At 38.0% G+C, this 21,972-nt stretch overlaps 1 protein-coding gene across 4 annotated transcripts in view; it reads left to right on the forward strand.

The window, feature by feature from the left end:
- Positions 1 to 21,972, forward strand: part of LOC150079838 (myelin regulatory factor-like) — a 138,031-nt gene that overhangs the window by 68,254 nt on the left and 47,805 nt on the right. For 3 of the 4 annotated variants that reach the window (XM_090382687.1, XM_090382688.1, XM_090382689.1), the window contains exons 3-5: positions 12,804 to 13,112; positions 19,652 to 19,716; positions 19,844 to 19,995. In XM_090382687.1, the coding sequence (XP_090238813.1) occupies positions 12,804 to 13,112; positions 19,652 to 19,716; positions 19,844 to 19,995 (526 nt within the window). Of the gene's footprint in view, positions 1 to 12,803; positions 13,117 to 19,651; positions 19,717 to 19,843; positions 19,996 to 21,972 lie in introns of those variants that run through there. The other variant, XM_090382690.1, reaches the window with a different exon arrangement.

The raw sequence follows: 21,972 nt of genomic DNA on the forward strand, positions 1-21,972 counted from the left end.
TGGGCAATCTATGCCGGAATCAACCATCCTTCCATCAGCCCTTTTTTTTTTGAACCTGCCCTGGTCACGTGCGGGCCCTAATCTAGAAAGAGCCACACACGCATCCCATTTGCTTTCGGGGGAAGAAGGAGGAGGAGGCGAGAAGATCTCTTTCCCATGGAGAAGCAGATATGCAAACCTTGCCCGCATAAAGAGTGACCGCACAGTTTCAACAACCCCGTCTTTTTTTTTTTCAATGATCCTTTCCTCTTTGTTTGAAGCTTGGAGTGTAGCTTAAAACCAATGCTGTGATTAGTTGCTCATTAAGGAAATGGCACGCGAATGTGACGAACTTTAACCGTGTTTGCAGTGCGATGCTATGTGAACAACGAAAACTATGGACAGGTTTGGTTATTGGAGCAGAAATTTCTTCACTGGTGGAAGCAGTCAAAAAAAAACACTAAAATTCAGCAAACAAGGACAGGAGTATCAGAGACAACAAAAATACACGTATGCCAAAGGCATTTACAGAAGAACCAGTTTCATATGATCGATTGCAGATAAGATAGTTCCAATCGGAGTGTGACGCCTCAACGGGCATAGGAAACCACAGCTCCTTACTTCGTTTGTGGCGATGGCGTTAATCTTATTTTGTTTCCAGGTGTTGAAGGAGAACTGAAGATGTTATCTATCTATCATTACAATATGAACTCCTACTGCTCTCCAGAGATGGTGGAACCGAAATAACGGAACTGAAGGTTATTGTTGATTTAATAGATAAAAGCATCTTCAGCACGATATGGTGATAAACAGATTTGGCACTCGATAAAATATTAAATTGCTAAATAAATTTCCATTAAAGCATAACCAACTGATTAGCAGGGCTTCCAGTAGAAAGATAAAGTTTTCTTACTTAGACTTTCACATTTATTAAATTAATTGAGATTATTGAAATCTTCTAATTTCAATTCATTCTATTTTAAATCTAACGTAAAGAATTTACTGTTACTGATAAAGTTCATTATATGGTGCCTGAAAAGAGTTAAAATAGTTGCTATAGTGACTAGAAATAAACAATAAAATAGTTGCTGTGGTAACTAGAAAAAAGACAATAAAAATAGTTGCTATGGTAACTAGAAATAGTTAATAAAAATATATTGCTCGGTAACTGGAAACAGACAATAAAAATAGTTACTATGGTAAGCAGAAATAGACAAGAAAAGTTTAATTAACATGACAACAAGATAGATATTTAAAAAAAACAAATTAAAAAAAAAAATAAAATAGCTGCTACAGTAACTAGAAATAAACAATAAAACAGTTGCTGTGGTAACTAGAAACAGTTAATAAAAAATATTGCTCGATAACTGGAAACAGACAATAAAAATAAAATAATTACTATTTTAAAATAAAATAATTAGTATTTTAAGCAGAAATAGACATGAAAAGTTTAATTATGATGATAACTAGGAAAGATATTTAAAAAAAAAAAAACTTAAAATAAAATAAAATAGTTGCTATAGTGACTAGAATAAGACAATAAAATAGTTGCTATGGTAACTAGAAATAGACAATAAAAATAGTTGCTATAGTAACTAGAAATAGACAATAAAAATAGTTGCCATGGTAACTGGAAACAGACAATAAAAATAGTTGCCACGGTTACTAGAAACAGACGATAAAAATAGTTACTATGGTAAGCAGAAATAGACAAGAAAAGATTAATTACCAGGGCAACTAGGAAAGATATTTTAAAAAATAATAAAAAAAAAATAGTTGCTATGGTGACTAGAAATAGACAATAAAAATAGTTACTATGGTAATTAGAAATAGACAATAAAAATAGTTACTATGGTAATTAGAAATAGACAAGAAAAGTTTATACTATGACAACTGGGAAAGATGTAAAAAAAAAGTTACCAGGGCAAATAATAAAACAAAAACGTCTTTGCTGTGTTAATTAGACAGGAAAAAGGAAAATATGAATTGGAATTCCTTTGTCTGTTAAAAAATTTTAAATTGTGAGTTATGTGGCAAGCATGTTAAAATATGCATCTTTCATTTGCATTAACCTACAGTCATTACTTTTAACTTGCTTCGGGGAGGGGGGGGGGAGTCGATTTAACTCATAAAACTCGCATTACGAAGGATACAAAAAAATTCAGTGTTCTCAAGTGCGTAGGGTTCACCCTCTAATCAACGCGTTAAACGAATTCGTCCTATATAAGATTTGTTCCAAGAAGCGAATTAAGGTCACCGTGTGTATGTATAATCTACCTTCTCTCCCTCCCCTTTTATTCCATATCATCCGTCCCTTAACTGCTTTTTTTTTAGCTTCGTGAGTAACCATTCCATGTCTACTCATAAACCAAAAAAGGAGAAAACGACTTGTCGAACACTGCTGAGTATTTAACGCTATCATTATTGGGGCAGCTTAAAACGGAAGTGGTTGGGAATCGGAGGCGAACCGGTAACAGACACGGTCCAGCGCCTCCGCCAAAAAGTTGTGGCAAGACGCGTTTTAAGCCAGATACTTCTGAATGGCCTGATTCCGACGAGGCTCGAAAAATCCTTGGGGAAAAATGACGGCAAAGCCGTGTGTGCAGTAGGCGAGCTTCCTCGTGGCAGCTTGCGTTGTGCCGCGTTACCACAGGGGGGATGTCCCAGTCGAAGACAGGGTCATACGGCAGTTACCACCACTACGAGGATGATAGGAATTATGGCGATGGTATCCTGGACATCTCCCGGATGACCCTGATGGAGATGGGAAAAGGTAAGAAGAAACTGTCCCTACCTTGTGCGATGAATAACGGATTAGTTTGCTCTAGGCAATGTTTCTTATGGCTTGTTTCTGTATGCAGGCTGATCTGATGTTCCCTCTATTTTGTTTTAGAACATTTTTTAAATATTATTTTGTCTTTGATTATCTAGTGCGTACAGTCTATCGAAAGTTATTTATTTATTTGAGAAAAGGGGTGACTGTACTCTGAATTTTAAAGAAAGAAGTGGTTTACAACGCATGCTCTCTGTTATGACAAAAGTTAAGAGAGCTGACCTTGTCTAAGCAAGTTAAAAGCGGATGAAGCTTGGGAGTGGTGACCTCTCCGACCTTGTATCTCTGACCCAGAAGACTGAATTGACAGTGGCAGGAAACTAAAATGTGAATTACGGTAGTAATTTTCTTGTGTGGTCGGAGGGTTGTAACTCGTTAATAATGATGGAACGCTAAATTAAGTGGTGGTTACGACTGTTTGGAATAAATGTCGGGACAGCTAAGATACAAAGTTACACACGCCACATGCTCGAGTTCATATTTTGTGGTATCGCATGTTGAAACATGCAATGTGGCAACTCTGTACTTGGACAAGATCATTTGCGATTTGAAGAGCATGTAATTTTTTTTTCATGAAACATCCGAACAAAGATTTACTGCAAGTAATGGCCCAATACTTAAGTTTTCAGCCCTAGCGTTGGAGGTTCATAAGTCTCCTAGAGTTGTGGTGATCGGGAGAATAATAATGCTGGATTTCAGCGGCAGTGAAGCATTTTGAAGTTTCGCTTTTGAGGGAACGTGTTCCGCAACAGCTGTGCAGCACCGTTTTCAAAAGAGGTTTGCTGAAGTCTCTCCTAGAAGATCGGCAATTATTATAATGCATTCACAGTTAACCGAGACAGGGTGAGAGATTTCTCTATGTGGCAAGCATAGAGAAATCTCTTTATCGACCATTCCTCTTTTTGGGACACAAAGGTGACGAGTATGTCATATGTAAATATGCTCAGTGGTGTATTATCATATGGAGCAGGTGGTGCAGTTCCATCAGAACCCTGAGCTCAGGATCGAGCTGTAAAAGGAAAAGAGAGTTAGATGCAACACTAAATTATTTAAGTTGAACTAGTACCTGAGCTCTTGGTGTTAGTCACTGGACATGCTATAAATTTTTCTACCACTTACCTGATGCGCGTTAGCTGAAGTGGACTTGTACGTTGTCTTCTTTGTTCATCTGACACTACACCCCTTAGTTTCATTTTTGGGACAATATCAATGTCACTGTTTGGGATGAAATTTCTTTTAGATGGGATGTGTTTCACATTACTCGTAAACGTCACATCTGAAGAAATGTTCTGCAATAAGTATTTATCAAGAATAAAAAAGTTACAAGATTTTCAAATCGTCAGCCCCTTCCCCCTGTACAATCCCTTCCCACGTTTTCCCCTGGATTAAATTAATTAACATCAATTCATTTAAAGAGCTAGAAAGTAATTATCAAATCTCTACAGTTCAATATAAGAGAGCACTGGATATCGCTAGGCCTAAACGCCATCACGAAGTTTTTACCATATTTCGAAAAATAATTCAATTCATTTATTAATAATTTCATGAGGATAAAACATGATAACGAATTAACGTTTGAAGTCTAAATAGTTTTTATTCTGGATTACACAAATTGGCACGAGTTCATTCAAAACCCCACAACTCACCAATTGAACAATTTAATTAGTCTGTTGCTGTGTTTTGCTCAGTCGATCATAGCGCTCTCTTATATTTTAACTCGTATTATTAGTGGGATAATATATATTTGATAATTAATAATAATAATAATAATACCCCTTATGACCGGAATGATTCCCACCCAGTGTCCTGCGGACATCTCTTAGAGACCTCGATGTTTTTAACGCTAGGAATACTTTCGAAAAGAAACACAATGACAGCTGCCTGCCAAATTCTTCCCTGTGGGCTTTACTGGATATGTACCACTGAGAGTCTGTACCACAGTGGTTCAATTGTAGAGCATTGTTAGAACATACGTAGTCTCTCTCCATTTGGTGTAACATGCTAAGCTTGGATGCACAGAGATATTTGCTTCATAACTTGTCCTGGCTGGTGCTGCATTTGTGACTTGCAAGATCAAGCAACTGAGTGCTACATCATTGAGTCACTTGATCTTACAACAGTCATAAATTAGTTTGGTACACGAATATAAAATTTGCCTATTTTATCTTGAGATCAAAGGGTTTAAGTTTTAGGTTATCGGACATTTTTGGGTCCTGGAGTTTTTAAACGGACTCATGAAGTGGATTCATCCAAATTGCGGCTCCATATTCTCTGTTGGGGTAATCTGCATCTTTGAACATGTTTTTTGATAGCTGATTTGTTTTAGATGCAGTCATTTTTCAGCTTGAGACTCATCTGGCATTTTGGATTTTCTGAGAAAAAAATCATACAGTGGTCGTTGAAAGAGAAGTTCTTGTCGAATACAATACCAAGAACTCTGTGAGCGTCCACGTTTGGGATTTGTATGTTCCTGGATGCTTATGAAAATTTGAATAGGGTTATTATGTAAGGAGTAAATGATTTTAATTGATCGATTTACATTTATAGCCAGATAAGTGAATGCAGGTTGGTGACTATAGTTACCATTAAATTACTTGTCTCATGATAATCCTGAGAATGCCCTGTCCTGATTTGGTGGTGATGAAGAGTTTAAGGCCTTGGCATATGCTGAGATATTAGAAGTGGCTGGACTACTCGAATATACTTCTGTATCGACAACAATATTTTGCTCTCGATACTGGAGTGTCCTGACTCAATCATGACAAACCTTACATTGTAGTATTAGAAGATAATTTTATATTTTAAGAGACTCAAGATCCTGTAGTATGGTGTTTGCTGGGTTTTTTTTTTGTTTGTTTGTTTATAAGACCCTGATGGTAACTGTATGAAGGGTCTGCAATATATGAACATATTATTATTATTATTGCAAATATTGTTCTTCATTGCATTTGGTTCTGAAACGGTTTCTTAATCGTTTAGGAAAAGCTGCTAAATTTTAAAGGAAACCTTGGAATAAATCACAGGTAATGAATCCTTTGGTTCTATTTGACATCGACGAAGGGACAGAGCGTGATGCCAATATTTTCAGTTTACATCAAGATCGGTAGAGTACTTAATGATCACTGCCAAGCACAACTTCTTTAGGACGACTTAAAACTTCAGAGATGGTCAGGAAAGTGGCAGATACCTTTTTATGCAGAAAAATGCAAGATCTTACATTTTGGGAATAGAAACTCCAAAATAACTTAAATAATTGGTGAGGGATTGAACTAAAAACAGTAGAGAAAGCAAGATATTTGGGATTGCTAGATTTTAGAAGCATACAGTGACTTAGGCCATATTGCGCCGTATATATTGTCTGTTAATTGTGTGTGTTTTGTGGTCGATATGCTGGACGAAAAACTGGAGAAAAAACTGTGCTATCTCGCCTGAGACCCAGCTAACTTAGCCACATTGTGAAAAAACCTATAGAAATTCCTCACATCATCGACGCGATTCGAACTCGAGTCTTTTCCATCCTGTGTGAAGAGGACAGAAATTCTACCAACTGTGCTACCCAAGAGGGACAGGGAACTTGGTGCCCATATGAAACAAGACTTCGAATATGTGGGATGCAGAGCATGAAAATTAGATGAGTTAGAGTAGATTTGATTGAGGTGTATAAGCACCTCAGAGGAGAAAGTAAAATATTTCAGTAAAATTGAAATTACGGGGGAAAAGGTTTAAACTGGATTGCAGGAAATTTTTTGCAATCAAGTACAGATCATTGAGGCTGATAGCTTAGGGAAATTCAAAGCTTAGGTGGATAGACCTACATGCGAAGGAAGTGAAATTAGTGGTTTATAGTTTTTTTCTTTTCTTTTGCTGGCCAGTGCAATAATAGCCCAGGGCTACCTTGCACCATATGGCTAATATTAATACTACTTTTAAGTTCCATCAAGTCTTTTGGAAAAAAACTTTTTGATCAACGAATGTTGTTAAAAATAAATTATACAAACGATGATAGCTCTAATATTCAACTCTATCTCATTCAAATAAACAATTTTATATTATAATGGCTCTACATTTGCTTCACTGATTTATAATTAAGAGATGCAACCATGAAATAACGTTTGCATGCATATTTGGAAGACCTCGGGGATAGCATGGTTGGTAGAATCGCTGTCCTCCCTACACCGGGTGGAAAAGACCTCAATTTTTAGAATGGTTTTTTCCTCCCGGAAGTTCGGGTTTTTCGTCCAGCAAACAGAAAATCGACCACAGAACACACCCAATTTACAGACAATACACGGAATAATATGGCCTCAGCCACTGATGCTCCTTAAACCCTACTTCAACAACAGCTTATTTGGAGGTTTTTCATACCCTGTTCCTTTCGTTTTTGTAATAATAAAATAAAAATGTAAAAGCTTACTGCGGAAATAGCAGGTACAAGTTTAAAGACCCAAAAGCGATTTTTACAAATATCTGTAAGTTTGACATGAGTATTGAATCATTTAAGTCGGGTATTATTAAGGGACAAGCAAAAAGTTATACTAATGACTGGTTGTGCTTCATTTTTTGTCCCTTTTTTTGGATGATGTGGTCATCGCCTAGTTTCCTATAATCATAATTCACTTATTGAATCAGTTCGAATGAACTCATTTTGCTCCAAAATGGCCTTCTTTACAACCTACCAGACATAAGCGAATTTTATTCTTATATAAAATATAAAATAATTAATAATCAGTTCGACAACTCTCTATTATTGTCCAAGACCGAGTTTTGATTTCCTACCTATGTCGCCAGACTGCGATAACCTTTTTACATACAAGTTATAAAAAGAAATTAGGGCACGTGCAAGCCAATTACCACATTTTTTAGTTTTTCCTTACTTGATTACTAGCAATTTTAGAGTACCTCTTGTTCAGTCGTACCCTTTTCTCATGTTTTCACTTTTATGACAAAGGAAAATTTTATCTGAAATTATAATCTTAATTTCGTATATTTTTAGTTTTTATAAGCATGCATATGGAAGATTTTATTCCTCAGTAATATTTATTGTACCAATAAAAATAAATAAAAAAAACAATAATCAATACAGCTGCTATAAAAATAAATAAAATAAAAAGGCACTGGCTTCTGTATACTGTCTGTAAATTGTGTGTATTCTATGGTCGATTTTCTCTTTGCTGAATTAAAAACCAGGGTTTCCTGGAGAAAAAAGCCATGATACCCTCGCCTGACACCGACTAACTCAGCCATGTTGTGAAAAGGCCTATAAAAATCCTTCGAACTCAGGTCTTTTCCAGCCCACTTCAACTGTGCTACCCACGCGGGCTGTTTTGTGGTAATGCGGGGAAAAAGGTTAAAAATTAATACCAAAACTAATATAATAATAAGTTATAGCTACTATATATCTGAATATCATCATGATCATCAGCCATTGTTGATCCACTCCAGGATGAAGGCCTCCTCAATAATTTTCCAACAACTGTGGTCCTGTGCTTTCTGTTGCCATTGTACACCAGAAAATTTCACGATTTCATCGATCCACCTCATCTTTTGTCTTTTTCTTGGGCGTTTAGATTCAAGCAGTATCCGTTCCAAAATTCGTTTGGTCCATCTATCGTCAGTTCTTGATGTGTGGCCTGCTGATTTCCCTTTTAAGCATTTTGTTCTTTCAATGATGTCACAGACCTTGATTTGTTGGCGAATCCATGCACATGTTTTTTAATTCCATCTCTTTTGGTTATGTTCAAAATTCGGTGCTCCATACCGCTTTGTGTGACCCTCAGTCTTTGTAAAGCTTTGGCATTCAATGTCCAAGTTTCACAATCATATGTTAGGAGAGGGAGGATATGTTGATCAAAAACTTTTAGTTTGAGACAAATTGGCTTGAAGACTATAATGAAGCGTTCCAAATGCTTGCCATCCATCCAAATTTTATGCAAATAATGATTCCTTTGAAATAATTTCCAGTGGTATTCATTAGAACAAAAGTTCAGTACAACGAAATGATTGATTCAAGCCCGAGAAGTTGCTATTCGCATAAAACACTAAAGAACTAAATAACACTAGGTACAAAAAAATGTTTATGTTTATATTTTTAATAGTTTCTTACATGGATTTTGTGAGTTGAATCCAACGATTTCATTGGGATTTCTCTAGTGTCAATATTTTGACAGTAATTGATGACTCTATTGTATTCGTATAATAAGTTTCTGATGCTTACCAAACAATGGTGTAAGTTATCTCCAGACTTGTTCTGCTATGTTTCTGAATATTATATAGAGTAAATCTAAATAATAAGATAAGACGATGTTGGTATATCTGTGGGGTCAAGACCCTGGGATTCCTTCTGGGTCTACATTGTAGGAATCCCAGCAACTTAGTGGTTGCACTAAGTTCCTTTGCTTTCTCTACCAGTGGGAGAGCACAGCAATATATCAACACTGCAGGAGAAGGAACATAGTGACATAGTGTTTTTGTCTGACAGCACCGGTGGTTCCCCCCAACTCTGCGTTGTTATTCTGCGTAGAATATAATACTTGTATAAGGCCAGGGTGTGTTTTGTGAGGTATTAGTGTGGGTTGTGTTCTTCTGACTACTTAGCCTGGGCGCCTGTGGAGAGCCACTAACACCCAGTTTTCGTCATCGCACCGGGGAGGCGGACCAGGACAGTAGGAGAGAATTTCAACCAGAGGGCGAAAAAGGAGAGGGGGTAAAGGAGCATGCCTGGTTGAAAAGGGGTGATAGTAAAGTGTTCCCTGGAACAAGAAGCCCATCCTGGTCCAGGGGGAAAGTGCGATGGTGAGGTCAGCCACCAGGCGAAAATGGAATAGGGGCTATCCAGGGTGGGAGAAGGAAACGCACAACCACTCCAGATGGCAGGAATGAAAGAACATAGGGATAGGGATCCCTATGGTATGGAGTCCGCATCAGACACCGTACAGGAGAAGGGAATGGTTTGCCAGGTTTGAGTTGAATTCTGGCACATACACACAGTGTAGTAAACAATCCCTTAGTTCCAAGAAACAAAATCATCTGGTCAGACAATTTGTTGAAGTATTGGATCACCCAGGTGGCACCTTCAAGCATATACAATCTATGGTCTCAAAATTATCTGATACAAAAGTGAAAGGTAGATATTTTTATTGGTCCACAAGTTAAGCGCATGTGGTTTCACAAGAAATGGAAGCCAAATTGACCGATGCCAAGACTGGAAATCGCTTCGCCTTGTAATGAATGGCTTTCTTGATAATGTTAAGAGTGAAAACTACAAAGAACTAATTGATAATACTTTAAAAAATATTCAAATGTATATTTATAAGAATTTTTTTGATTAATCTGAAGAAGATTTTCAGTTTTTATAATTTTTGATTTTTTTAGGTCGTTTATTTGCAGAAATACTGTTCTCTACAGAAGTGAAATATTGTTAATAAATATTGTTGCAGATGAGATGAAGCAGAACAAAATTTGTAATGGTGGTGTACCATAGAATAACGATGAAATGAAGAGACAGCGAGGAACTTCCGTCTTAAGGTGGTAGATGACTCTCATCAACCGGTGCAATACCACCACTTTGCTTATTGGAAGCTTGAAGTGGTGAAACCCATGTTTAGTCTCTAGAGCAAAGTTTCCGGCAACTCCCCCCATACTTCTCTTTCAACCCATGCACGGTACTAAGCACTATAGGTTTTGATACCTTTCGTGTTTGGGGTTTTCATAAAAAAAAAAAAAAAAAAAAAAAAGATATAAGGCACATTTGTAGGGGTTATATAAGAATTACCAAAAAGTTCACATTAGAAGTCGATACAAGATGCTCGAAAATATGGTCACATGACATCAACACGGCGTATGATCCCCTCCAACGGTTAAACAGGTCTGACAACGGTGACCCATGCTCGATATAAGGATGTCTATAACGTTCTGTGGCAACAAATCCCATTCTTCCACCAGTGCAGACCTTAGCTCACCAAGCAATGAGACGCCTAAGGACGTCTCACACATTCAATTGGATCAAGTTTGTAATCGTGCTGGCCACGGCATTCGTTGGATATTTTCAATTTCAAGATATTCCTCCACCACTTGAGCTCTACGTGCAGTGGCTTTGTCGTGCATATAAAGAAAATCTGGGCCAACTGCACCTCTAAAAAGTCGCATATAGGGTTCAAGGATCTGTTCTCGCAACCTCTGCGCAGTTACAGTACCTCCTCTCAAAAATATGAAGAGAGGTGCGCCCGTTGATCATTATTCTGCCCAACTCTAGAACACCACCTCCATCGTAAGTGTTCCTTACTCTGATGTTGGAGGGATGGTACCGCATTTCTCTTTGTCACCAGATAAAATACCGTCTATATTCTATTTGTAGTCTAAAATGGAATTCATCGGAGAAGAGAACTGTACCCAATTTTGTCCCGTTGCATTGCAGGCTGCACGAGTTACACCAAGTTTCATACGGGTTCTGTTAATTTTGTTGAGCAGTGTATTAGAGTAATGCTCATTATTCTGCAAAATTAAAGCGCTTTAAGGCGAAACCTTACTAATTGTAACCTATACTTCTGTGAGCGTTTTTGTATATGTATTTTATTTATGTAGAACAGATTTATTTTATTTAAATACTTTTTTTTTCACAGCAGTAGTGGCAGATTTTAAAAATTATTACATAAAAAGTGGTATTTGAAACTTTTAAATGAGGTAACTAGTACAGTCGTACTCTTTCAAAAAAACAAAAACAATAGGTAAAACTTATCGTTTAAAAAATTGTATTATTCATATTCTATTTCATTTGAACTCTGTATCCAATTTTGAATTTGAATGAAGGTTTATTTATGTTTATTTAAAGATTTAAAAAGGTTGTCGTAAAGGTTTATTTTTCCTTTCGTCATATTTGTGTCCTAAAACCATCTAAATTGCGTGGGTGCAGAAGCACAGTTCTTTGAGGAGACCGGGGTTCAAGCCCTTGACTGCTAAATACGGTCTATCTGCCAACCTGCACTGGACAAGATGGTAGATTATGATCAATTTCCCTCAACATGAATCGTTGAGGAGTCTTCCATCCTGAAATGAATTGATAATGGCTGCAGTGTAACTTTTTACCATCTAAATTAGCGTGTGTTGCTAGATTTGTTTAATCATATTTATAATATTATTAAAAATCATAGTACTTTCTCCCAATTAGTCTGCGATTTTAATGTATTGTAAGCCCTAAAATGGGAGAAATTGTTAATTGGAGTATGGCTCAAATCGAGATAATAGATACTCCGTATCGCACTTGCTGTGAGCTTCGGATTGCCCTACCCTGGTTTAACCAACTCTAAGTTTTTGCATTCTTGTAGCTTAATAAATCTTGATTTACTCCCTGAAATTAGCTCATTTTGAAAGAAGCAATTGCAATCTAGAAACATTTTGAATTCTGTCGTTGACCTGGTCATTCTTCAAGTCGATAATAATCGCATGTATGGTTGTCAGAACACATTAGATTAGGTTGTTGAGTTCATGGCTTTATACTAAGGCCATCACTGCTCATGTGACCTGTTATCTAGACCTGCGTCTCAACTCTACAGTGGCCAGGTACGCATTCTGTTCTCCGGTTGAACTGAAAACATGTGTCTGATGATGTTTCTGTTTAATATTCAACTTTTCAAGGTCTTTTCAGAACTATTCTTAATCTTTCTCTCTCTCTCTCTCTCTCGACTTTTCGCTTTTGAAAATTTCGTACTCAATTCCTGAATAAACAGGTTCGTCCCCAATCTGTTTGCATTTCATGTTTGCTAGATTTTAGATTATTTTCTTTCGACACCGACAAAGGTCACTTCGCATCGATTTTAGTTTCAAAAAAACTACGAAAAAACCCTGTTGATAGAATTAAGCGTTGCTATCTTTGTAGGTCATCTATTTTATTATGTCTGCTTGTCATTAAATACGCGTCACCAGTCTAAACATGACACAACGCCCAGCCCAGCAGTCTGAATTGATTTTAATGTTTTTTTCTCTATCTTTTTAATAGTTATTTCCACGAGGCTTTAGTCAGCGGGGAATTGAAACTCGAAGGTAAAGACACGACATTTTCACCTAGTACATACAGCCTCATATCAGGATCTTCTCGCGGAGGTACTTCTAATCATCATCCAGCATCCATTTCCACATCGCCAAGTATTCCTATTGTTAGCTGTTTGCCCGACTCCACCTCCCTGGCACAGGGAGCGATCTCGTCACCAGATGGATATTCCCCCGTAATTACAGCTGGTTGCGTTCCCGATGCTGGTAAAACAACAAGGTTCAAGGGTATCCTCCACTCGGCCACATTTACCAAGCCGTAAGTGCGTATGTGTGTATATTTTTTACCTTTTCACTAGTGGGAGTAAATTATTTGACATTAAATGTTATTTATAAAAGGTTCAAGCTTAATAAAAGTGTTATCAAGACATCGAATTGAATGATGGATAAACTGAAATAGATACAGAAACTTAAATGAACAAATACCAGTATTTTGAACATATCTTCAATAGGTCAAACACGGTGGTGGTGTTTTTGGTGGACCAGATTCACTAGAAATACTTCATATTTTGAACATGTTCTTCAATTATGAGACAAGAGAAGGGGTTTCAATACTGTATTTCAAGATGGTGAATACACTACCTTGAGGTGCAGTGCTGCAATCCGATATGGACTTTGAAAAGTCACACGTTGATCTGGTTAACTAAATATTTGTATATCACATAGCTGTACTAAGTATACGTTTTTTAATTAATTTTTTGAATAGCCTTTAAATATGTTCTAAAGAATTTTGTTTACTTGAATTTCATCAGATCAGAGCAGAGATCTACTTCATCGTTCTATTGCCCAAAAAGGAAGAAAAGTGAATATCAGTGTTACTGGCCAGATTTACCGAATCTGCCTCTTCTCCAAAGTGTGCAAATTTTTCCTTGATATTTTCACAAAAAGACTGAAGGAGGGCTCTGAATAATCAACGACCAACAAGAAAAGCTGGAATTAGGAGTACCTCTTGCATTACAGAACACTCATAAAGCAAATAACTGAAAACACGAATGCATTTCAATTTCCATCGTGCCTTTGGAAAGCTGAAACCCATTCAAGAAACTGGATACTCAAATTTTGCAAGACAATAATTACATATAACCGCCCCCGAGGTAGCATATTTAGCAGACTAGCCACCCTCCCACACGGGAGGAGAAGACATGAGCTCGGATCCCACAACATGACCGAATTGGCTATTTGCTGGAAGAAAAACCAGAGTTTTAGGGTTTTCATCCAGCAAACCGGCAAATCGAACACCCAATATGGCCTAAGTCACTGAAGTACCAAAACCCCTACAACAAACAAACAAACAATATACAATACTAACTTCTACAAATGGATAGAAAGTGGATAAAAAAATAAAATGTATAAAAATGAAGAAGGAACTACGAAAAGGATTAATGTATAATGCATGGCCTTCACAAAGTGCAGCGTCTTCCAAAAAAAGTAATCTACTACAATACTTGAAATATAATACAATGAATCAGCTTATTTTGCCTATTTTTGTGAACTACAGAAGTGAAACTTATGAAAGAAAAGAAAGTTGAGAGTAAAAGGACTGGATGGAATTATTCTTGGGATTAAAAACTTGGATAGGAAAAGAAATAGATGGATGGAAGTGAAGGCAACTAAAACATTTTATTTTAAAGGTAAAGAATCTAAAGCGATCATGGCTGGCCATACTCTCTGAAAAAGCTACTCTCAGAATTCACAACAGAGGGACTGGGTTAATCATTAAATGGAACTTGATTCTAGAAATAGAAAACTTGGAGATATATATGAGAGCAATAAGATATGTATCAGTGCGTCGTTGGCAGATCGACCATATTTAGCAGTGAAGGGCTTGAATCACGGTCTACTCAAATGCATATGTTATTGCACTCGCACTACTGACCACTCGGGTGCAGAGGCCACTTTTACCACTATATTCTATTTGAAATCAAGAATAAAGTTGAAAAACAATTAACATAACGCGCGTCAACTTAACACCTGACAATTATTTTCAAGCCCTTGCTGTTAGCACAGTGACTACGATTGCTGTTCTAGTACACTGCGTGGAAAAGACCTAGATTCAAACTCCATGTGAATTGAATAAATTTTTCTGGGCTCTATTTTTCCCTATTTGGTCTGGAAAACCGAACGTAGAATACGCACCATGGTGTGACATCATACAATCTTCTCATGGTCTTATTTACCTCCGAGGTTAATGAAAAATAAACAATTATTTTAATTCGTACATTTTTAAAATTCCTTATTTCGGACCTTTGTTGACTGCCGTATCTACAAGGATGATTTTCTCTGACCGTAAGAGGTAGAATGCTTGTCCATCGTGACGTCAGAATACCAGATGTTGTAGTTCGTGCCATCATTATGCAGACTGTACCATAATCAGCGAAATAGTGTTTTCTACAATGAAAATCGATAGTGTCCATGGTAACCGGAACTATTAATCATGGCCGATATGCAGTTTTTGGCCTCTTCTAATGAATGCTGAAAGATAACTATTAATTCGCTAAATTATAGTTTTGTTCTTCATGGCTTCTATTCTCAAAAAATGCTATTATTCTAAACCGCATCGACAAAGGATTTCTACGCTGAATGAACACTGTGCGATCTTCAATAGTTATTGGTAATCAGCAGTTGCGAACATCAAAATGCTTCTTGTAGTCAGTTATTCTCCTTCATTAAACAGAATTAAAGAATTTGATAACATAAAGTTCCAAAGATAATGATCGTTACATGTGGAGTCCAAGGATAGCGTGATTGAAGTGAACTTATAATGGGTTACAATCAGTCCCAGAGAGGATTCTGCCTCATTTAGCGCCACTTTCGATCCATCTGCTAAAGGCAGTTTTTTTTTTTTACGCAGCTTGTTGTTGTTGTTGTTGTAGTAAGGTTTCAGGAGAATTAGCGAATAGGGCCATGTATACTGTCTGTAAATTGCATTTATTCTGTGGTCGATTTTCTGTTAGAAGGACGAAAAACCCGAGTTTCCGGGAGAAAAAACAATGCGCACCTCACTTGAGACCGAGTAACTCAGCCGCGTCGTGAAAAAGACCCATAAAAATTCCCCCTTCATCGAAGGGATTCGAACTCCATGTGATGGCTTTAAGCAGTTACACTCCAACAAAATGTTGTACTGTGTATATATAATTTAAAGAAGCTTTTTTATAATTATAGACAAACGCGGTTATGTTTTTAAGACTATTTTAGGAAAAGGAATATTAATTACCACGAAACAAATTCATATCAAAAAATGGAACTGAATAAAAACAGGGAACTCTTAAAGGGATCATCATCAGTAGTAGAAGCAGCAGGCATTTTCAATCCACTGCAGGATGATGACCTCTCCAGCAACTTTCCAGTTCCTCCTGTTTTGTGCAATGGCCATCCATTTATTACCTACGAACTCGTGAATTTCATCTGTCCATCTCCGTCGTTGGCTTCCAGGTTTTCTTCTAGCTCCTCTTGGGTACCATTCTGTTATTTTCTTAATCCATCTGTCATCATGACTTTGAGCTATGTGTCCTGCCCAAGACCATTTTAGTTCTTTAGTTTAATAAGAATGTCTTTTAGGTAACAGATCATAATAGCATTAATATCAACTGGATGGTGCAAGGAAGCCCTGCGATTTAGTTGCACCAGTCAGAGAGAGAGAGAGAGAGAGAGAGAGAGAGAGAGAGAGAGAGAGAGAGAGAGAGAGAGAGAGAGAGAGAGAGAGAGAGAGAAAAGAATAAATAAATAAATAAATAATAATAATAATAACCCATCTATCTCATCCTCTTCCTTACTTAGGTATCTATCCAACTAAGATTTCAATTTCTTCAAACAATCAGGCTCAACACTCATGGAGGACACATAATAATTAACAACTCGCTCGATTAAAGAAAACTTCTTGCACTCAAATCTAAACTTATTCCTCTGTAATTTCAATTCATGGTCCATATTTTTGGAATCATTTATAACAGTGAAAATCTTCCCCTCGATCATTTTACTTTCGCTTCTCAGAGTCTGATACATCTCAATCAGATCTTCTCTAAAGTGTCTAGTTTCCAAGTTCTGCAGTCCACATATTCGAAGTCTTTCCTCATATAAACACCAATTTGCTGATCTCACCACGTGCGTTCCCGTATTTGGACCCTATCAAGAAGCTCGATGTATTTTTTTACGTACAGTCTCCATACTTTGGATACAGTATTCCAGATGTCGGCGTGCAATGCGAAGCCCAAGGGCGTCCTACATGTTCTATCGGATTTAAGTCTGTTGATCGTGCTGGCCACGGCAGTCGCTGAATATCTTCAGTTTCAAGACATTCCTGCAGCACTTCAGCTCTATTTGCAGTGGAGTTATGCATGAAAAGAAAATCTGGGCTAACTGTAAACCTTAAAAGTCCCAAATAGGGTTCGAGAATCTGTTGTCGATACCTCTGCGCAGTTATGGTACCCCTTTCAAAAACATGAAGAGTGATGGGCTGTTGGTCATTATTCAACCCATACGAGAACGTAAGTGTCTCTACCTCTGCTGTTGGAGAGATAGTACCGCATTCCTCGTTGTCTCCAGATGAAATAACGTTTATAATCTGTTTGTTGGCTAAAACGGGAGTCGTCAGAGAACAGAACTACACCACGAGTAACACCACGTTTTTTACGTGTTTTGTTAATTTTGCCAAGCAGTGTAGTATGTTAACTTATCGTTAAGTTGTTCTTCAAAGGTTTTAGGCAAGTCAGGCCATATTTCGCTATATATACACTGGTGTGCAAAACTTCAGGACCAACACTATTTCTAAAGGTTACAACCACAAAATCTTTATTTAAGGTACTCCCGACTGATGAGAGTAGATTCAGTCTCATCAACGATTCTGGACGCCAGCTAATCTGGCGAGAGGTTGGCACACAGTATCACCCCGCAAACATCACTGAAAGGGACCGATATGGCGGTCGAGGTGTTCTCGTCTGGAGAAGCGTTATCTGGATGGACGTACACAACTCCAGATACTGGAAGGCGGTACTGTAACCGGTGCACGCTACTGTACTGAGGTAATCCTTCCCCGTGTACGTCTGTTCCGAGGTGCCGTTGGCCCCGAGTTCGTGTTTATGGATGATAACGGCACACACCATCGCACTGCAGCTGTTGATATGCTTTTGGGAAGTGAGGACATTGTTCGTATGGATTGGCCTGCCCGTTCTGCCGATCTAATTCCCATCGAACACATATGGAACGCTCTGGGGAGACGCCTAGCGGCACGTCCACACCCACCAGAAAATGTTCACCAGCTGAAGATGGCGCTGACAGAGGAACAGACGATGTTACCGCAAGAACTTATCAGCAACAGTTGTCCCAAGTATGGACAAGCGATGCAAAGCCTGCATCGACATTAGGGATAGCCATAATTCCTACTGAGGACCACCTCTTCCCTTTGTTCCATCTTTGGCAGTGATTCATCTGCATCATGGCAGCCGTGCTATGTTGCTATTTTTGAATAAAGTCCCTCTGTACCGTTTTGTTTCCGTTGTTATATTGGTGTTGTTTCCTTCATCATTTCTGTACCTCACGAGGTTCCTTTGGTATGCTTTTCCCATATCCAGGCCACTCCTATAAGAAGTTACAGGTGGAAACCTGACTGGTCCTTAAATTTTGCACCCCAGTGTAATATGTCTGTAAATTGAGTGTGTTCTGTGGTCAACTTGCAGAGCGAAAAATCCGAGTTTCCAGAAGAAAAACCATGCAACTCCCTCCTGAGACCGACTAACTCAGTCTCGTTGTGAAAAAGGCCCATAAAAATTCCCCGTGTCAACAGGATTCGAACCCAGGTCTTTTCCATCCGGTGTGGGGAGGACGGTAATTATGCCAACTGTGCTACTTGCAAGGACATTGCACCTATCTTTCCAGTCGCTCCATATCCTGATCCTGTTTCCTTTCACTTCCAGCTTATAGTCTGATCATTTGCATATCTCATCACGATGTACTGGCATGCAACTTTTCGAATAAAAATATATTTTTTTTGTCTTAAAAGATATAAAGATATAAAGAATTGCAAATTATTTACAGTCATGTCATCTCGCATTGGAAAGCTTAGTAACAAACTGGAATAATTAATCTCCATTCGATACACCATTCATATTTGTGGAGGAGGCGTCAGTAAGCACGCTTTTCAACCATGTACGCACGAGCATCAATGACTTCCACCTAAGACAGTAAATTGTCTACTGTGCCCTTCTGTTCAAATGGACATCATTACTGTCCATTTTGTTACGTCTCAATTAATCACGAAAGGCATTAGAAATTTTTCTTTTAAAGTAGTAGGGGTGAAGGGGATCGAATTCTGGTCGTGTCATATGATCCAGCTCTCCTTTGTGATTGTCTAAAACGTAATAAGACCAACATCCAGCAGGATGTGCTATCAACATTAATTAACGACTTCTATAGTCGCAAATTCCATCAATCTTCCCTGTACACCGTGGGACGTCCAACTTAACAATAAGCCACGCATTAATACTCAGTCCTGGTACGCAACCAATTACTTATTATAATGGCCTGTTAAAAGAACATTGATCATGCTTTCAACATGAAGGGAATTATTCCAGCAAGGAGATATCTGGTAACATGATTTATGGGAATTTCCTAAGGGTGATATAAAAGTATATGCTTCTTCTTTACGTATTGGTATTTTATCACATCTTTGAAGATCTTAATGATCGCAAGCTGGGCTAAATCGTGATCATGATAATATCTAAATGTGTCCATTTATTTTATCTTTTCATCTAGTTATGAAATGCTTTCCGATATTAAAGATATTTATCACTGTATATCTTTCAGTCATAGTCTCCCAGACAGCCCTCCAGATTCCGGGTCTGAACCACCATTTTCGCCTCCGGATGAAGGCAAGTCAATAAATATTGCTGACATTTTTTTTTTAAATATTTGTTAGGTTCTTGTTTTGTATTTTATATATCATCTTTGTGATAAAGTGTTTTTTATCATTTTTTCTTTATTTCTTTTTTGGTCTAGACCCTAAGCTGAATCCTAGAGGAGCTCCCATCCAGGATATAATGCAGTCACAAGCTGAAAGTCTGAAGCATTTTATCACCTACGGCAACACCCAACCCCTCAAGCACCTGCCGGAGACCAGTCTCACCATCACTCCTCCTCATCAACATTCGGTGGGTTGAAAAAAAAAAAAAAAGAAAAAAAGAATTCTAAAATATGTCTTAGCATCTAGACATCCAAACACTTATTAGTATTAGTATTACAATATCTAGATGCTGCATGGAAGAAGACTTTTTCTCCATCTGCCAACAATTATGGAAGTATGGATTCGGACAGATATTGGCCAATGAAATAAATAAGCGGGCATTCTATTTTTTAGGTGCATTAGTATATATGCCTAAAGCACCTATTTGTCTTTACCATGTCCGTCTGCCTGTATGTCTGTCTGCATGTAATAATTTCACTTCCAATGGATGGATTTTCATGAAGTCGAGCCATTCAAAATTTTCTTAAAATCGGACAAACAGAAATCTGGAAATTATTATTATTATTATTTCTCTATATATTCAAAAGGTTTTCCTCCTAGTGATATTTATTCGAGCTAATGGGAGAAGAGGGCGGGACAATTACGTCACTACAAATGCACAGGTAAAGATTGTCTTCCATTGAAATATAAATGCCTCTATAACGTTCACCAACCTCGTGCACTTGCTTCACTCTGTAATACATGACCACACACGACATCATTTGATGTTCTATTGTAATGTCACCTGATAAAGGGACCCGATATAGTTTGTATATTTGTAAATAGTGTAGTATTTTGTAAACATTTAATCCTGCTCTTTCGGATGCAACAATATTCCTCGTGCATTATGGAACCCGAAGCAAAAGGCCTTTTCCTAAGTGACCTATGTAAACGCAGGTAAATAATTACATAGTGATATTTATTCCACCTTGAGAATGCCGTGTGGTGGGGTAGCCAATGGGAGAAGAGGGTTGCGGGTCACGTGGTACAAATGGGCGTGGCACTTGCATCACTACAAATACACAGGTAAATAATTACATAGGTCATTTCCTGATTAGATATCGATCATAGTGGCATAGCGTTTGGGTAAGGCGCAACTTGTGATTTCCCACATCTGCACAATCAGTATTCTTGTGATGAATACAGAACCTCTGTAAAAGCCAGAAAAGTGTTGTGTTGCATGTGTAGCTTAGTGTTGGGTTCTGTTGTTTGTGCTGGCTTCTTGGCTACAGGGCCCCTAGTGGGACTTCACGTTGCCCGCCACCATCACTGAGAGGTGAGTCAGGCTGTCCACAGTACTTTGGCTGCTCTCCATCAGGGGTCGCCTGAGCTTCCTGACAGAGAACAAAAGAAAAAAAAAGCACAAGTGAGGGTGATAGCTGAAGGATGGGAGTAAAAAGAGGGAGGAAGAACATCAGTGCGTTTCGACAGGTGTGTCTTTAACGTAGAAAAGATTTGACTTACTCTGTCATACCTCTACATTTTACATAGAAAAGCGTTAGCGAGGATTGGTGAGCAAAGCCCCCTAGTTATTATTATTATTATTGTTTATTTATTTTTTATTTTATGGCTCCGTGCCTTAATATACTAATTCCACTCATTTCTTCTCGTACAAATTCCTCGAAATATATGGAAAATTAAATCCCCATTAAAAAACACGCTGCTTTACTGGTCCACACTGTTTACCTCTATAGTTGTTCATCATACGAATCAGTCATTTGGTTTATAACATACTCCTACTGTTCTGCCCAAGGATGAAATGCTTCCTCAAAGCAGTTCAGCACGTTGACAACTGAACTAACATAACACGGCTCCTAAAACCCTACTGAAACTGTTGTTGCAGTAGGGTTTTAGGAGCATCAGCGATTATTGCCATATTGCTCCCTATATACTCTGTACAATTTTCTGTTTGCTGAACGAAAAACCCGGATTTCCCAGAGGAAAAAACCATGCTACCCTTGCCTTAGACCGACTAACTCAACCACGTTGTGAAAAGGTCCAGAAAAATTCCTTCGTTAATCAACGGGACTCGAATTCGCGCCTTTTCCATCTAGTGTGGGGGAGGAAGGAGATTCTACCACCTGTGCTACCCATGAGGTGCGCAAATTCCTGACAGTAGCGAATT

Source organism: Mastigoproctus giganteus, chromosome 10 (genome assembly GCF_048544385.1).
Source record: "Mastigoproctus giganteus isolate SK-2022 chromosome 10, ASM4854438v1, whole genome shotgun sequence".
NCBI lineage: Eukaryota > Metazoa > Arthropoda > Arachnida > Uropygi > Thelyphonidae > Mastigoproctus > Mastigoproctus giganteus.